This window comes from Schistocerca piceifrons, chromosome 6 (genome assembly GCF_021461385.2).
Source record: "Schistocerca piceifrons isolate TAMUIC-IGC-003096 chromosome 6, iqSchPice1.1, whole genome shotgun sequence".
Lineage (NCBI taxonomy): Eukaryota > Metazoa > Arthropoda > Insecta > Orthoptera > Acrididae > Schistocerca > Schistocerca piceifrons.
In genome coordinates this window covers 14,847,704-14,859,839 of record NC_060143.1, presented here as the reverse complement: position 1 = coordinate 14,859,839, position 12,136 = coordinate 14,847,704, and the positions used below count along the sequence as shown (strand labels likewise).

Here is a 12,136-nt window from a genome sequence, read left to right as displayed (position 1 = left end):
AAGACCGCTACGGTCGCAGGTTCGAATCCTGCCTCGGGCATGGATGTTTGTGGTGTCCTTAGGTTACTTAGGTTTAACTAGTTCTAAGTTCTAGGGGCTAATGACCTCAGCAGTTGAGTCCCACAGTGCTCAGAGCCATTTGAACCATTTTTGATAGTGCCGGATACGCAACGCGCCAGAGAAATGGCACACCACTTATTCTCGATTGGGCTTAAATACGGTGACTTTGGTGGCCATGAGTACGGTAAACTCATCCTTGTGTTGATGAAACCATGTACATACACTGCGAGCTGCGTGACACGTTTCGTTGTCCTGCTGATAGATGCCACCCTCCCGCGGAAACAGATACTGCATTTAGGAGTGGAAATGGCCCTCAAGGATAGAGGCGTACTTCTGTTCATCCATTTTGTCCTTGAGAAAGACGAGATCACCCAACCCGCCAGGTTAGCCGAGAGCGCTAATGCGCTGCTTCCTGGACTCGGGCAGGCGCGCCGGCCCCGGATCGAATCCGCCCGCCGGATTAACGACGAGGGCCGGTGTGGCGGCCAGCCTGGATGTGGTTTTTAGGCGGTTTTCCACATCCCTCTAGGTGAATACCGGGTTGGTTCAAATCGTTCAAATGGGTCTGAGCACTATGGGAGTTAACTTCTTTGGTCATCAGTTCCCTAGAACTTAGAACTACTTAAACCTAACTAACCGACGGACATCACACACATCCATGCCCCAGGCAGGATTCGAACCTGCGACCGTAGCGGTGGTTCCAGACTCAAGCGCCTAGAACCGCACGGCCACACCGGCCAGCTACCGGGTTGCTGCACACGTCCCGCCTCAGTTAGACGACTCACAGACATTTGAAACACATCCGCACTTTTCCACGATTTCCACTAGACGCAGACAGATGGGGTACTCTGATTCCGTCCCGGGGGGGTACGGTGTGGCGGCAGGAAGGGCATCCGGCCACCCCTTCAAATTAACATGCCAAATCCGCTTTAACCACGCCAACCCCGCTCAAAATGCGGGACAAAGGCGCAAGCGATAGAATGACGAGGTCACCCAGGGAATGTCACGAAATTATCCCCCGTCTTCCAGCCTGCATCCTTTCCTTTCAGACTTTTCGCGTTGTACACTCCCAAAGCCGTCTGTCACATGGAGCACAAAACGTGATTCATCTCAAAAGGCGACCTGTCGCCAATCAATGGACGTCCAGTTGTGGTACCGGCGTGCAAATTCCATCCTCCGTCGCCGACGAGCAGCAGTCAGCGTGGGCGCGTGAACCAGGCGCATGCTGCGGAGGTCCACACGCAGCGACGTTCGCTGAGCGGTCGTTAAGGAAAGCCCTCGGCTCATTTGGGCGAATAGTTGCTCAATAGTTGCAATTCTGTTCGCCCGTTTACATTAACTCAACCGTTGTCCATCTTTGTCGTCTTCGTTGAGCACAGCCACCTCGGCGGCATTTTTGGACAACGCCATTTTGCCATACACGGTATACTTTGACCACGGCGGCCTGCGAGTAGTTTAAAAACTTAGTAATTTCATAACTCCTTCCTTCCTTGGGGCGAAAGACAGTGGTCATGTCCTCTTGAACGTCAGATACATCGCTCCGTTTCCACAATACGTCAATGACTGCGCTGTTTCCCACCTCCCCCCCCCTCCCCTTCGACACCTTCTATATACCTATATACCCTCCACTGTGAGTAGTTACTGCACCTTGGCATCGATCGTAGACAGTGGTCACATTAATGTGGCTGGACCATGTATTTCTCCCAGGTTATTTGTCGCTTGAAGAGTTCAGAGGGTGTGCTGCTGGTTCATAGTGTCCAGTGGGCACAGTGTTTTGGCGATCACACACATCATCATCGTCAGTGTCGACTCTGTCTGCGAATTCCCCATTTTCCCGCATCGGGTACTTTTCATGGCGAATTACCAATTTTGTCTAACTGTAATTGTTTCAATAAATTGTTCAAGTGGCTCTGAGCACTATGGGACTTAACTTCTGAGGTCATCAGTCCCCTAGAACGTAGAACTACTTAAACCTAACTAACCTAAGGACGTCACACACATCCATGCCCGAGGCAGGATTCGAACCTGTGACCGTAGCGGTCACACGGTTCCAGACTGCAGCGCCTAGAACCGCTCGGCCACACCAATTGTTTCAGTCTTGATTATTGAAATGAATGCGTGCAGAAAGTAGCGTAAAGTTTGTAATACTGTTGGTGACAGGACAGGTACAGCTGGTTAAAACTTATCGAATAGCGTCAATTGCCAGTTAACTTTAATGTCTTCTTGTGGCGAAACGGACAACAAGCAATCGCAAGTGACTGGAAAGAAACGCAGGTGACCCCCTGTAAAAATGCACGTTTTATTTTTACAAGTTATGGCTTGTTGCAGTGCATTAGAGTGAGAGTTTCTGAACATGGTTGTTTCACAGCCGACATGAGTAATTCATTTCAAAAAACCTTATGATGAAGAAAATTAATTAAAAGTGACCTCTCCAAATTTACTTCATGCCGAATTCTATCCTTAACATCGGTTTGCTGCAGAATTCTTGAACATATTCTAGGTTCGAATATAAAAAAATTTGCTTCCGGCGGAGAACCTTTTGTCCACATATCAGCCCGGATCTAGAAACCATCGCTCGTGCAAAATTCAGGTTGTCCTTTTCTCGCATGATATGCTGCGAATCATGGATGAAGGGAAACAGGCAGAGTCCATGGTAATAGGTATCAGGAAGGCGTTTGACATCGCGCCCCCACTGCAAACTGTTAACGAAGGTACGAGCATGCGAAACACGTTTCCAGGTATGTGAGTGATTCGAAGACTTCTTAAGTAGTAGAACCCAGTACGTTGCCATCGACGCGAATGTTCCTGAGAGACAAGGGCATTGGGGGGGGGGGGGGGGAGGTGATAGGACAGCTCTTATTTTCTACATACGTAAATGATCTGACTGACTGGGTGAGCAGCAAACTGCGACTGTTTGTTGATAATGTCGTGGTTTATGGTAAGAGGTCGAAGTTGAGTGACTTTAGGAATATACATGATGACCTGGGCAAAATTTCTAGTCGGTGTGATGAACGGCAACTAACTCTAAATGTAGAAAATTTTTTGCTAATGCAGAGGAGTAGGAAAAATAATCCCGCAATGCGGCTTGTGTATAAAGCAGACCGCCTATAAAACACTAGTGCGACAGTTCTTTAGTACTGCTTGAGTGTTTGGGACCCGCACCAGGTTGGATTAAAGGAAGTCGTGGAAGAAATTCAGAGTCGGGCTGCTAGATTTGTTGCTGGTAATTTCAATCAGCAAGCGAGTCTCACAGAGATTCGTCGTGAACTCAAATGGAGCTCCCTGGAGGGCAGCCGACGTTCTTTGGACGAAACTCTATTGAGAAACATTACAAAATTATTCGCTAGAGGGGAATTCTTTGACATCGGCTGTATTAGGTGTAGATATAATATCTATTTGTGACATGAAAAGTTGTGCCAGACCTGGACTCGAACCCGGTTTTCCCGCTTATTGCCATCGTTTGCCTTAACCATTTCGGCTGCCCATGCACCTTCCAAGACCGATCCACACACCCGCACTGTCTACAACCGCCTTGTGCTCGCACTTTACGTAATTCTCGCGACAGGGAGATGACACTGCAATGAAACAAGATTGTCGTTTTGCCAGTAGAAGCACCGGCCGTTGTGGCGGAGCGGTTCTAGGCGCTTCAGTCCGGAACCGCGCTGCTGCTACGGTCGCAGGTTCGATTCCTGTCTCGGGCATGGGTGTGTGTGATGTCCTTAGGTTAGTTAGGTTTAAGTAGTTCTAAGTCTAGGGGACTGGTGACCTCAGATGTTAAGTCCCATAGTACTCAGAGCCATTTGAACCAGTGGAAGCATACAATAATTAATTAACTTACAATGTCTGTTCCTTCAGATATGAATGTCTGAAGAAACAGGCTTTGTAAGTTAAATAAGTACTGAGAAAATTTAGAGGACCGTCATTTTAAGCTGACTGCAGAACGATTCTGTTGCTGCCAACGTACATTTCGCGTAAAGATTACAAAGATACGAGAAATTCCAGCTCTTACGGAGTCATATAAAGAGTCGTATTTTCCTCGCTAGATTGACCATAAGACAAGTAGTTTTGCCACTCAACATAGCATATGGGACCCTCGTTCTGGTGATCGGCAGCCGTTAATCTTATGTCATTTGCCTGGAAAATGTGGATGATTATAGATTGCTTCAAAAACGAAATTGAAGTTGTTTTCTTTGCGTCCATCGCCAAAGCACAGCTACATGGCTGTAGATCAGAGTCTGGTATGCGGCGAACGTTACTGTGAAGCATGTCTTTAGGGAAAATCATACTACAACCATCCTTTGCTGGAATCGCAGGGGGATTAAACTCCACCTTTTTAAATTATATTTCCACTGCAGCTATAATGGGAAGAGGAGAGTCACGAGAGCTGTTAACCACTGTCGCCAAATTTTCTTAATGTTTTTTAAAATAACCGACGAATGGGTGTAAAATTCTAGGGAAAAAGAACACACAGAAGCGGTGCACACTGTATATGATAGTGGTAGGAACACTTGCCTTACGCAGGATAATACTGGCTGAATATGTACCTTAAATCCTAGAATTTTAAAGTGTGAATTTTGCTGATTACTTTCCCTTCAAGTACTGAATAAGAGGTAGTTAAATATAGTTGTATGTATAATTTACCTTTGGGCGTAGAGGAAGTGTTTTGACAAGCTGGCAATGCTTAATTTTAAACTAAGTCCAAATGCGTCACTGAGATGTTGATTCCTGTGGATCCCTTTTCACGTTCTGCATTTTGTGAATTCCGTGTACGGTTTAATTTTGATACGAATATTGTAACATGTTGCGAACATCTCAGCATCTGGACATGAAAATGCACCAAAATGTCGTAGTAGACGAATCAGAATCCATCTGCAACGTATCATTTACAGCTGCTCTGCTTATTGTAAAGAAATAACACACACACGTCCTGAAGACACGACTGCGCATCGGTTCTAGACCATCTCCGATGCTACGGGAAAGAAATTCACGGCGAGACCTTTCACCGTAACTGGAAAAGTTGGGAGAACTACCATCGGGGGAACACAAAGAAGTTCTGTGAGGCGTGGCATCACTTGGGACCGAAACGGCACATAAAACAGCGAACGGCGGAACTTGTGTTCTGTGGTAAGGTCAGTCGCAGTGTTTCCTGCCCTCGTTATACTGCACTGGAAGCTGTATATTCCCCCAAGGTTACGATTGTAAATCCTGACAAGAGAATGCGGGTGTATGGAAATACGTATTCTAAGAGAAGCGCTGGAAACTTTTTAAATTATATTTAGACTGCAGCTAAAATCAGTTTTGTAATTCGTGACCTGCTTGTGAGGAATGCTGCAACTTGACATTGTAGGAATATTGCGCGAATCAACTATCTTCAATGACAAATTTTAGTCAATGAAACTTTGTCGGTGCTACATATAACACCGTTTTTGATTACATTTTTGTTTTGTTAAAGGACAACATTTGTAGGATGCAATCAGTTACTGCCTTGTGATCGGTATTAATCACAATATATGGTAGCAACACTGGACTGTACGTTTCGTGAAGCCACACACAGGGGAAGCCTCTTGTCTGGGGGACTGGGAGGTAATTTTTTTGATGGGTATTAATTACTATCGCTTATTAGAATTAATACACCTTTACTTCGCAAATTGTAACACAGGAAGTAGGGAATTGCTCTTGGGTGTGACAAAAAATGGTTCAAATGGCTCTGAGCACTATGGGACTTAACATCTGAGGTCATCAGTCCCCTAGAACAGAACTACTTAAACCTAACTAACCTAAGGACACCACACACACCCATGTCCGAGGGAGGCCTCGAACCTCCTCCGGTGCCAGCCGCACAGTCCGTGACTGCAGCCCGAGGCAGGATTCGAACCTGGGACCGTAGCGATCGCGCGGTTCCAGATTGAAGCGACTAGAACCGCTCGGCCACACAGGCCGGCTGGGTGTGACATTTGCGGTCAATAATAAAAAAGACTGAATGTGCTGACTTTTTCAGGAGCGTAGTGACGGTAAATTATAGCTGTTTTTTATACAAGAATAATCTTTTTTTTACCATAGCTAAGTTTGTTTGAGTTGTGCTTTAAAGTGCTTCTTTGAACTGTTTCAATAAATACCGGTACCTTTTCTTCATAAACTAAGAAACAAAAGCAATAATACTTATATTTTAAAATCAATGTATCTTAGTAACTTTCCTGGTTGTATATAAGCAAGACTTTGAGGCATGTAGAATATTTTGATATATTAAATTTTGCAAGGCAGTGTAGATTTCTCAACGTGCTTACATGTGAACTGCTGCCTCCTCTTATGGTATGAGGATAGCTGGTGACGGTTCAGACCGATAATTTCCTGTTTTTACGTGAATGTGCCGGTCAGTAAAGCACTTTAAAAATATTTTTAATAATCCCAGATGTCTGCGTTAGCACCAAACCGTCTGACTTACGCAGATGTATTAGCACCTCATCTTCGAGGTGGCGATCGAAGCATTGATACTGTGATTGACTTTCATATAGCTTGTGCGAGTTGGCAGTTGGCGGTGCGACACGAGTAGTCTTTACAAGCCATCTGTCAGCTACGACTCTGATGGTTATCGTTTACACTCGTTACTAAACTCTGGAGTGACAGTCAGCAGAAGTTTCTGGCCAGTCTTAAAGAACAAGAGCCTGTCTTTGCAAATGTAGAAGCGTATCACATCAGGAGTGGGAACAAAGTGTCGCACACCACTAGTAAAAACGTACTTCCTCCGCTAGTTTCATATAAAAACTCAAACTGGGTAATTTTTAATCTTGACTGTCCAGCTCGGATATTGAGCCCCACCATCAGATTATTTGTTAGCAAAATTGATCTTCAACAACCACACAACAGCTATAAATCAGAAAAAACTGGCTGCAACTGACCATAAAATATGAATGTTCCCTAACACTTCTCTGATTGCCCCTACATCGTGTTAAATAACCCATTTTTCTTGCTGTCCAACAGCAAGGCCATGCCATTCCTCCTTTTTTTTGTTCTTTCGTACTTCACACACACATCAAAAAAAGTTTTGCATCACCTCGGTTCCGAGAGTTCCAGAACCTGTAGAGAAAATTGGAATGGAGATCAACATAAACACCGTTTCTGCCCTTTTTATTGCTCATGAAAACCACACATTGCATGTTGTACCATCATACAGCGAGACCTTCAGAGGTGGTGGTCCAGATTGCTGTACACACCGGTACCTCTAATACCCAGTAGCACGTCCTCTTGAACTGATGCATGCCTATATTCGTCGTGGCACCCACCAAGGAACAGTTGGTCCAGATTGTCCCTCTCCTCAACGGCGATTCGGCGTAGATCCCTCAGAATAGTTGGTGGGTCACGTCGTCCATAAACAGCACATTTCAATCCATCCCAGGCATGTTCGATAGGGTTCGTGTCTGGAGAACATGCTCGTGACTGTAGTCGAGCGATGTCGTTTACCTGAAGGAAGTCATTCACAGGACGTGCACGATGGAGTGGGAGGGGGGGAGGGGAGGGGCGTCTGAAGATGAATGGCTCGCCAATATCCTGTATCCTGCTGATTTGGTTGCACTATCGGTCGGAAGATAGCATTCACGTATCGTACAGCTGTTACGGCGATCCCACATATTGCCACCCCAAAACAGCAGGGAACCTCCACCTTGCTGCACGCGCTGGACAGTGTGTATAAGGCGTTCAGCCTGACCGGGTCGCCACACTCATCGGTGAAGAGAACGTGATGCCAGTCCTGAGCAATCCATTCGGGATGTTGTTGTGCCCATCTGTACCGCGCTGCGTGGTGTCGTGGTTGCAAAGATGGACCTCGCCATGGACGTCGGGAATGAAGTTGCGCATCATGCAGCCTATTGCGCACAGTTTGATTCGTAACATGACGTCGTGTGGCTGCACGAAAAGTATTACTCAACATGGTGGCGTTGCTGTCAGGGTTTCTCCGAGCCATAATCCGTAGGTAGCGGCCGTCCACTGCAGTAGTAGCACTTGTGCAGCCTGAGCGAGGCATGTCATCCACAGTTCCTGTCTCTCTGTATCTCCTTAATGTCCGAACAACATCGCTTTGGTTCACTCCGAGACGCCTGGACACTGCCCTTGTTGAGAGCCCTTCCTTGCGCAAAGTAACAATACGGACGCGATCGAACCTCGGTATTGACCGTCTAGGCATGGTTGGACTAAAGACGAACAGTGTACCTCCTTCCTGGTGGAATGGTTGGAACCGATCGGCTCTCTGGCCCCCTCCGTCTAACAGGCGTTGCTCATGTATGGTTGTTAACATCTTTGGGCGGGTTTAGTGACATCTCTGAACAACCAAAGGTACTGTGTCTGTGATACAATATCCACAGTCATCGACCAACTTCAAGAGTTCTGGGAACCGGAATGACACAAAACTTTTTTTGATGTATTTTCCCATCGGTTTATTCTAGTATCATTTTGTCTTCTGATTCTGTTAACGTCGCCAAGTCCAAGGATACCCCAATTTGCTAATTCTACGAAGTTTCATTACACAAATGATGTTATTGTTTTATAGTCATGATTATTATTATTATTATTATTATTATCTAACCAGGCTAGAAAAATGCACCTATAAATTTTCTAATTATGCTGTTTCTATTTTCACAGTGTCCTGAATCGGAGTCCAGAGCACCTTATCAAGGAAATCATCCTTGTCGACGACTTCAGCGACAATCGTAAGTGGAGCACACTCCCAGATTTCGTAGTGGTTGTATACTTGGAATTGCCGCTTATTAGGCAAAAATATGTCGATTACGTCGATAACGTGGCAATATGACCCCGTTGTTTTATTTTGGATATGTATATTGTAGCTTAATTCGACGTAGAAACAAGAATCTTAATCTAAAACCAACATGCGAGTACCGACTGACGATTGTACGAGGGGCGTTCAGAAAGTAAGCTCCGATCGGTCGCGAAATGGAAACGACTATGAAAATCCGATAAAGCTTTGCACAGATGTGTTGGGTAGTGTCTCTAGTATAACCCCAGTTAGCATCACGTCGCTCTTCTCATTTCTGAGCTCGCAGTGAGTGCGTAAAGATGTCTAGAAAATAGTGTCTGCCGCCAAGTACGAGGGCCTCGTGAGAAATTTCGCCTGAAGCTATGCAGCTAACATTACATAACTGTCGTGCTGTTTCGTCTTCACGACAATTCTCAGCCGCATTCTGCAGGGGCAATGAAGATGCTCCTGCATCGTTTTCAAATGGAAATGTTAGATTACACACAATACAGTCCGCAATTGTCTCCCCCTGAGTTTCATCTCTGGTCACATGAACCGCTGTCTTTGAAGACAACATTTTGACACAGACAACGAGGTGTAGGCCAGCGTGGAGAATTGGCGGAAAGCACTGGCGGCTGCCTTCTATGATGAGGCTATTGAAAAGTTGGTACAACGCTATGACAAAAGTCTAAGTCAGAACGGCGACTACGTAGAGAAGTAGCTGAAAGGTGTAGCTAATTGTTACAAGTAAAACATTTCTGATGTTCACTGTGGTTTCAATTTGGCAATCAATCGGAGCTTACTTTCTAAACAGGCCTCGTATTACCTAGCGTACCAAAGTGCTGGAGTAAATTTTTCATGAACATTTGAGAGTGATAACTTTCCTGAAAATAATTCAGATTTGGAATCCCCTTTAAAACTAAAACTACATTAGTCAATGTGACTATGATAACATGTGTAAACTCGTAAAGCCTTTCACGTCGTTTGGTTTCGGTATGCAGCATATGAAAATGGAACTGTTGACTTTCTCAGTCAGTGCACTCAAATGACTAGGTGTGGATGTAAATGAGTTGTCTATGGGCTAGAGAGCTTATATTGGAAAAATGTGTTTTCAAGATTGCCTGTGGGGTCAGTTATCAGACCGTTGCCGCTCTCGTTGAACATCAAGCTTCCTGTAACAGTCACCTCGAGCTGTATCTAAAAGTCACCCCTTACATTATCACTTCTGCCGTGACAGGGATAACTGATGGTCGTTCTTTAGTATGAAGATGGGAACTAAAGGTGATCTCAGATTAAACCCCAAGAAGTCGTGAGTGGCCCTCATATCCCGTAAGTGAACGTAGCTACTTGATGGTACCCTATAAAATGTCAGCACACTGTACATAACATCAGCATTGTGCTAGATGACCGTAAAAACTGAGCAGAACAAACTGTCACAGTACGCAGAGAAACTGTCTTTTCTGAATGCTATTAAAAATGTAGAAAAATATTTGCACCCGAATTTCTACCACAGTAATCTAGTACAACATGACACAAGTAGTGTAAACTCCAGACGACTCGAGATAGCTGTGGATGCTTGTGTGAGACCGGTATATAACGTTTGGGTATTTGGTCACGTTAGTACTGCTTGTGCTCCATTAGCGAGGATGTCATCGGTTCAGTGGTTTGTGTTCTTCACCTGTTTTCTTCATCGATATGTTAGTGACTGGACCACTCGATACCTCTACTCGTCTATCACCTACCATGATTCAATTACGGTGCAGCAAAAGGTCTTTCAAGTCCATTGTTTTTTCTGTGCTTGAACACAACTTTAAATGTCTCTTTGTCTCCTTTCCCATTTCCGTCATTCGCCCGTGGAACAAGCTTGCCAGTAACCTTCATTTTATACAAAAGTCGTCCTCGTTCTGCCCATGGCATTATAAAATAGTGCGGAGGAGCACACAATAAGTTCAGGGCACTGTCATTCCCTTAGTTTGGGAAATTACACTCAAAAGGCGGGAAATCCGCAATGATAAACGGCATAAGGATACAGAAGACAACAGAAACAACTGCACTGTTAGACATATAAGGTGTAGCCACAGGACATGTGAGCTATTATAAAAAAACTCTTGATGATCTCCCTGTTTGCAAGAGGCTCCAATTTAGGCCCACGTTCGAATTTCCCAGAGAGGACTGCAAGCGAGACTTGACCATGGGAACAAGATAGAATAACCGACCCAAGGGTAACACTCATATCAGAAGTTGGAACGTGGTAGGGAAGCAAGGAAAGTTGAAAAGGGAACTGTAAAGGCTCACCCTCAATATTGGGTTTTGGGGGGGGGGGGGGGGGGAGATCAGTGAAGTGGAAATAAGATAAAAATACAGGGTGTTCCAGAAATGTTGCGACGAACTTCGGGGGATTGTGAAGGGTGTCTTGAGGAATAACTGTGGCGTAGGAATCCGTTTCGTTCAGATTGAACGACGCTACAGAGCATCGAAGTTGAAGTCGCCGGCGCCTGGCGCTAAGCCACTTCCTGGGCAGAAAACGTGACTTTGTACGGTTATTAAGTGATCGTGACTGACTGCCACGATCGTCAGTGGAGAAGATGGAGCTAGCTGCTGCGTAGACAGGCCTTGTCTCCTATGAATGCGGTGCTGTGTTTTCTTGGTAGATGATGGCTGCATGCAGGGGTTACCATCCAGGTTTATTTTTCTCGTGTGTACCGAGAAAGAATGAAGACTTTCGAGGATGCCAGGAGACAAACAAACTGTGGATTGAAACCCGTGACAGAAACCGTCATCCGTTAAAGCAACAGAGTCGTGATCACTGACTAACAAAAAACATTGTGAGGCTTCCGCCTGTGGGCCCTGTTTGCTGCTGAATGGCTGGCTTAGTTACAGGCGCTGGCACCTATAACTTCGACGCTATGTAGCGTCGTTGGATGACGTTTCCGGATGCAGTTTCCGATCCTCGATTTGATCCTCAAGACATCCTCTACAACCTCTCGGAGTTTGTACAACGTTTCTGGGACACACTGTGTAGTCAGAAAAATGTAGGTTAATATCAACAGAAAATAGTACTGAGGGAGAAGAACTCGTTATGAATAGGAAGGTAGGCCAGAGAGTAGTTACTGTGAACAGTTCAGGGATAGGGTTGTTATCATCAGAATCATCAGCAAACCAAATCACTGACAACAATAGTTCAAGTATACATACTGACGTCGCAAGCAGAAGATAAAGAAGTAGAGAATGTATACGAGGATATTGAACAGGTTATTCATTCTGTTAAGGGTGATGACAATCTAATAATCATGGGGTACTGAAACGTGGTCGTAAGGGAAAGGATAGAAGAAA

At 45.2% G+C, this 12,136-nt stretch overlaps 1 protein-coding gene across 1 annotated transcript in view; it reads left to right on the top strand.

Annotated features, from left to right (window-relative positions):
* LOC124802478 (polypeptide N-acetylgalactosaminyltransferase 2-like) overlaps positions 1 to 12,136 on the top strand; it is a 189,847-nt gene that overhangs the window by 128,410 nt on the left and 49,301 nt on the right. The window contains exon 3 of the mRNA XM_047263286.1: positions 8,692 to 8,759. Coding sequence (XP_047119242.1) covers positions 8,692 to 8,759 — 68 coding nt within the window. The remainder of the gene's footprint in view (positions 1 to 8,691; positions 8,760 to 12,136) is intronic.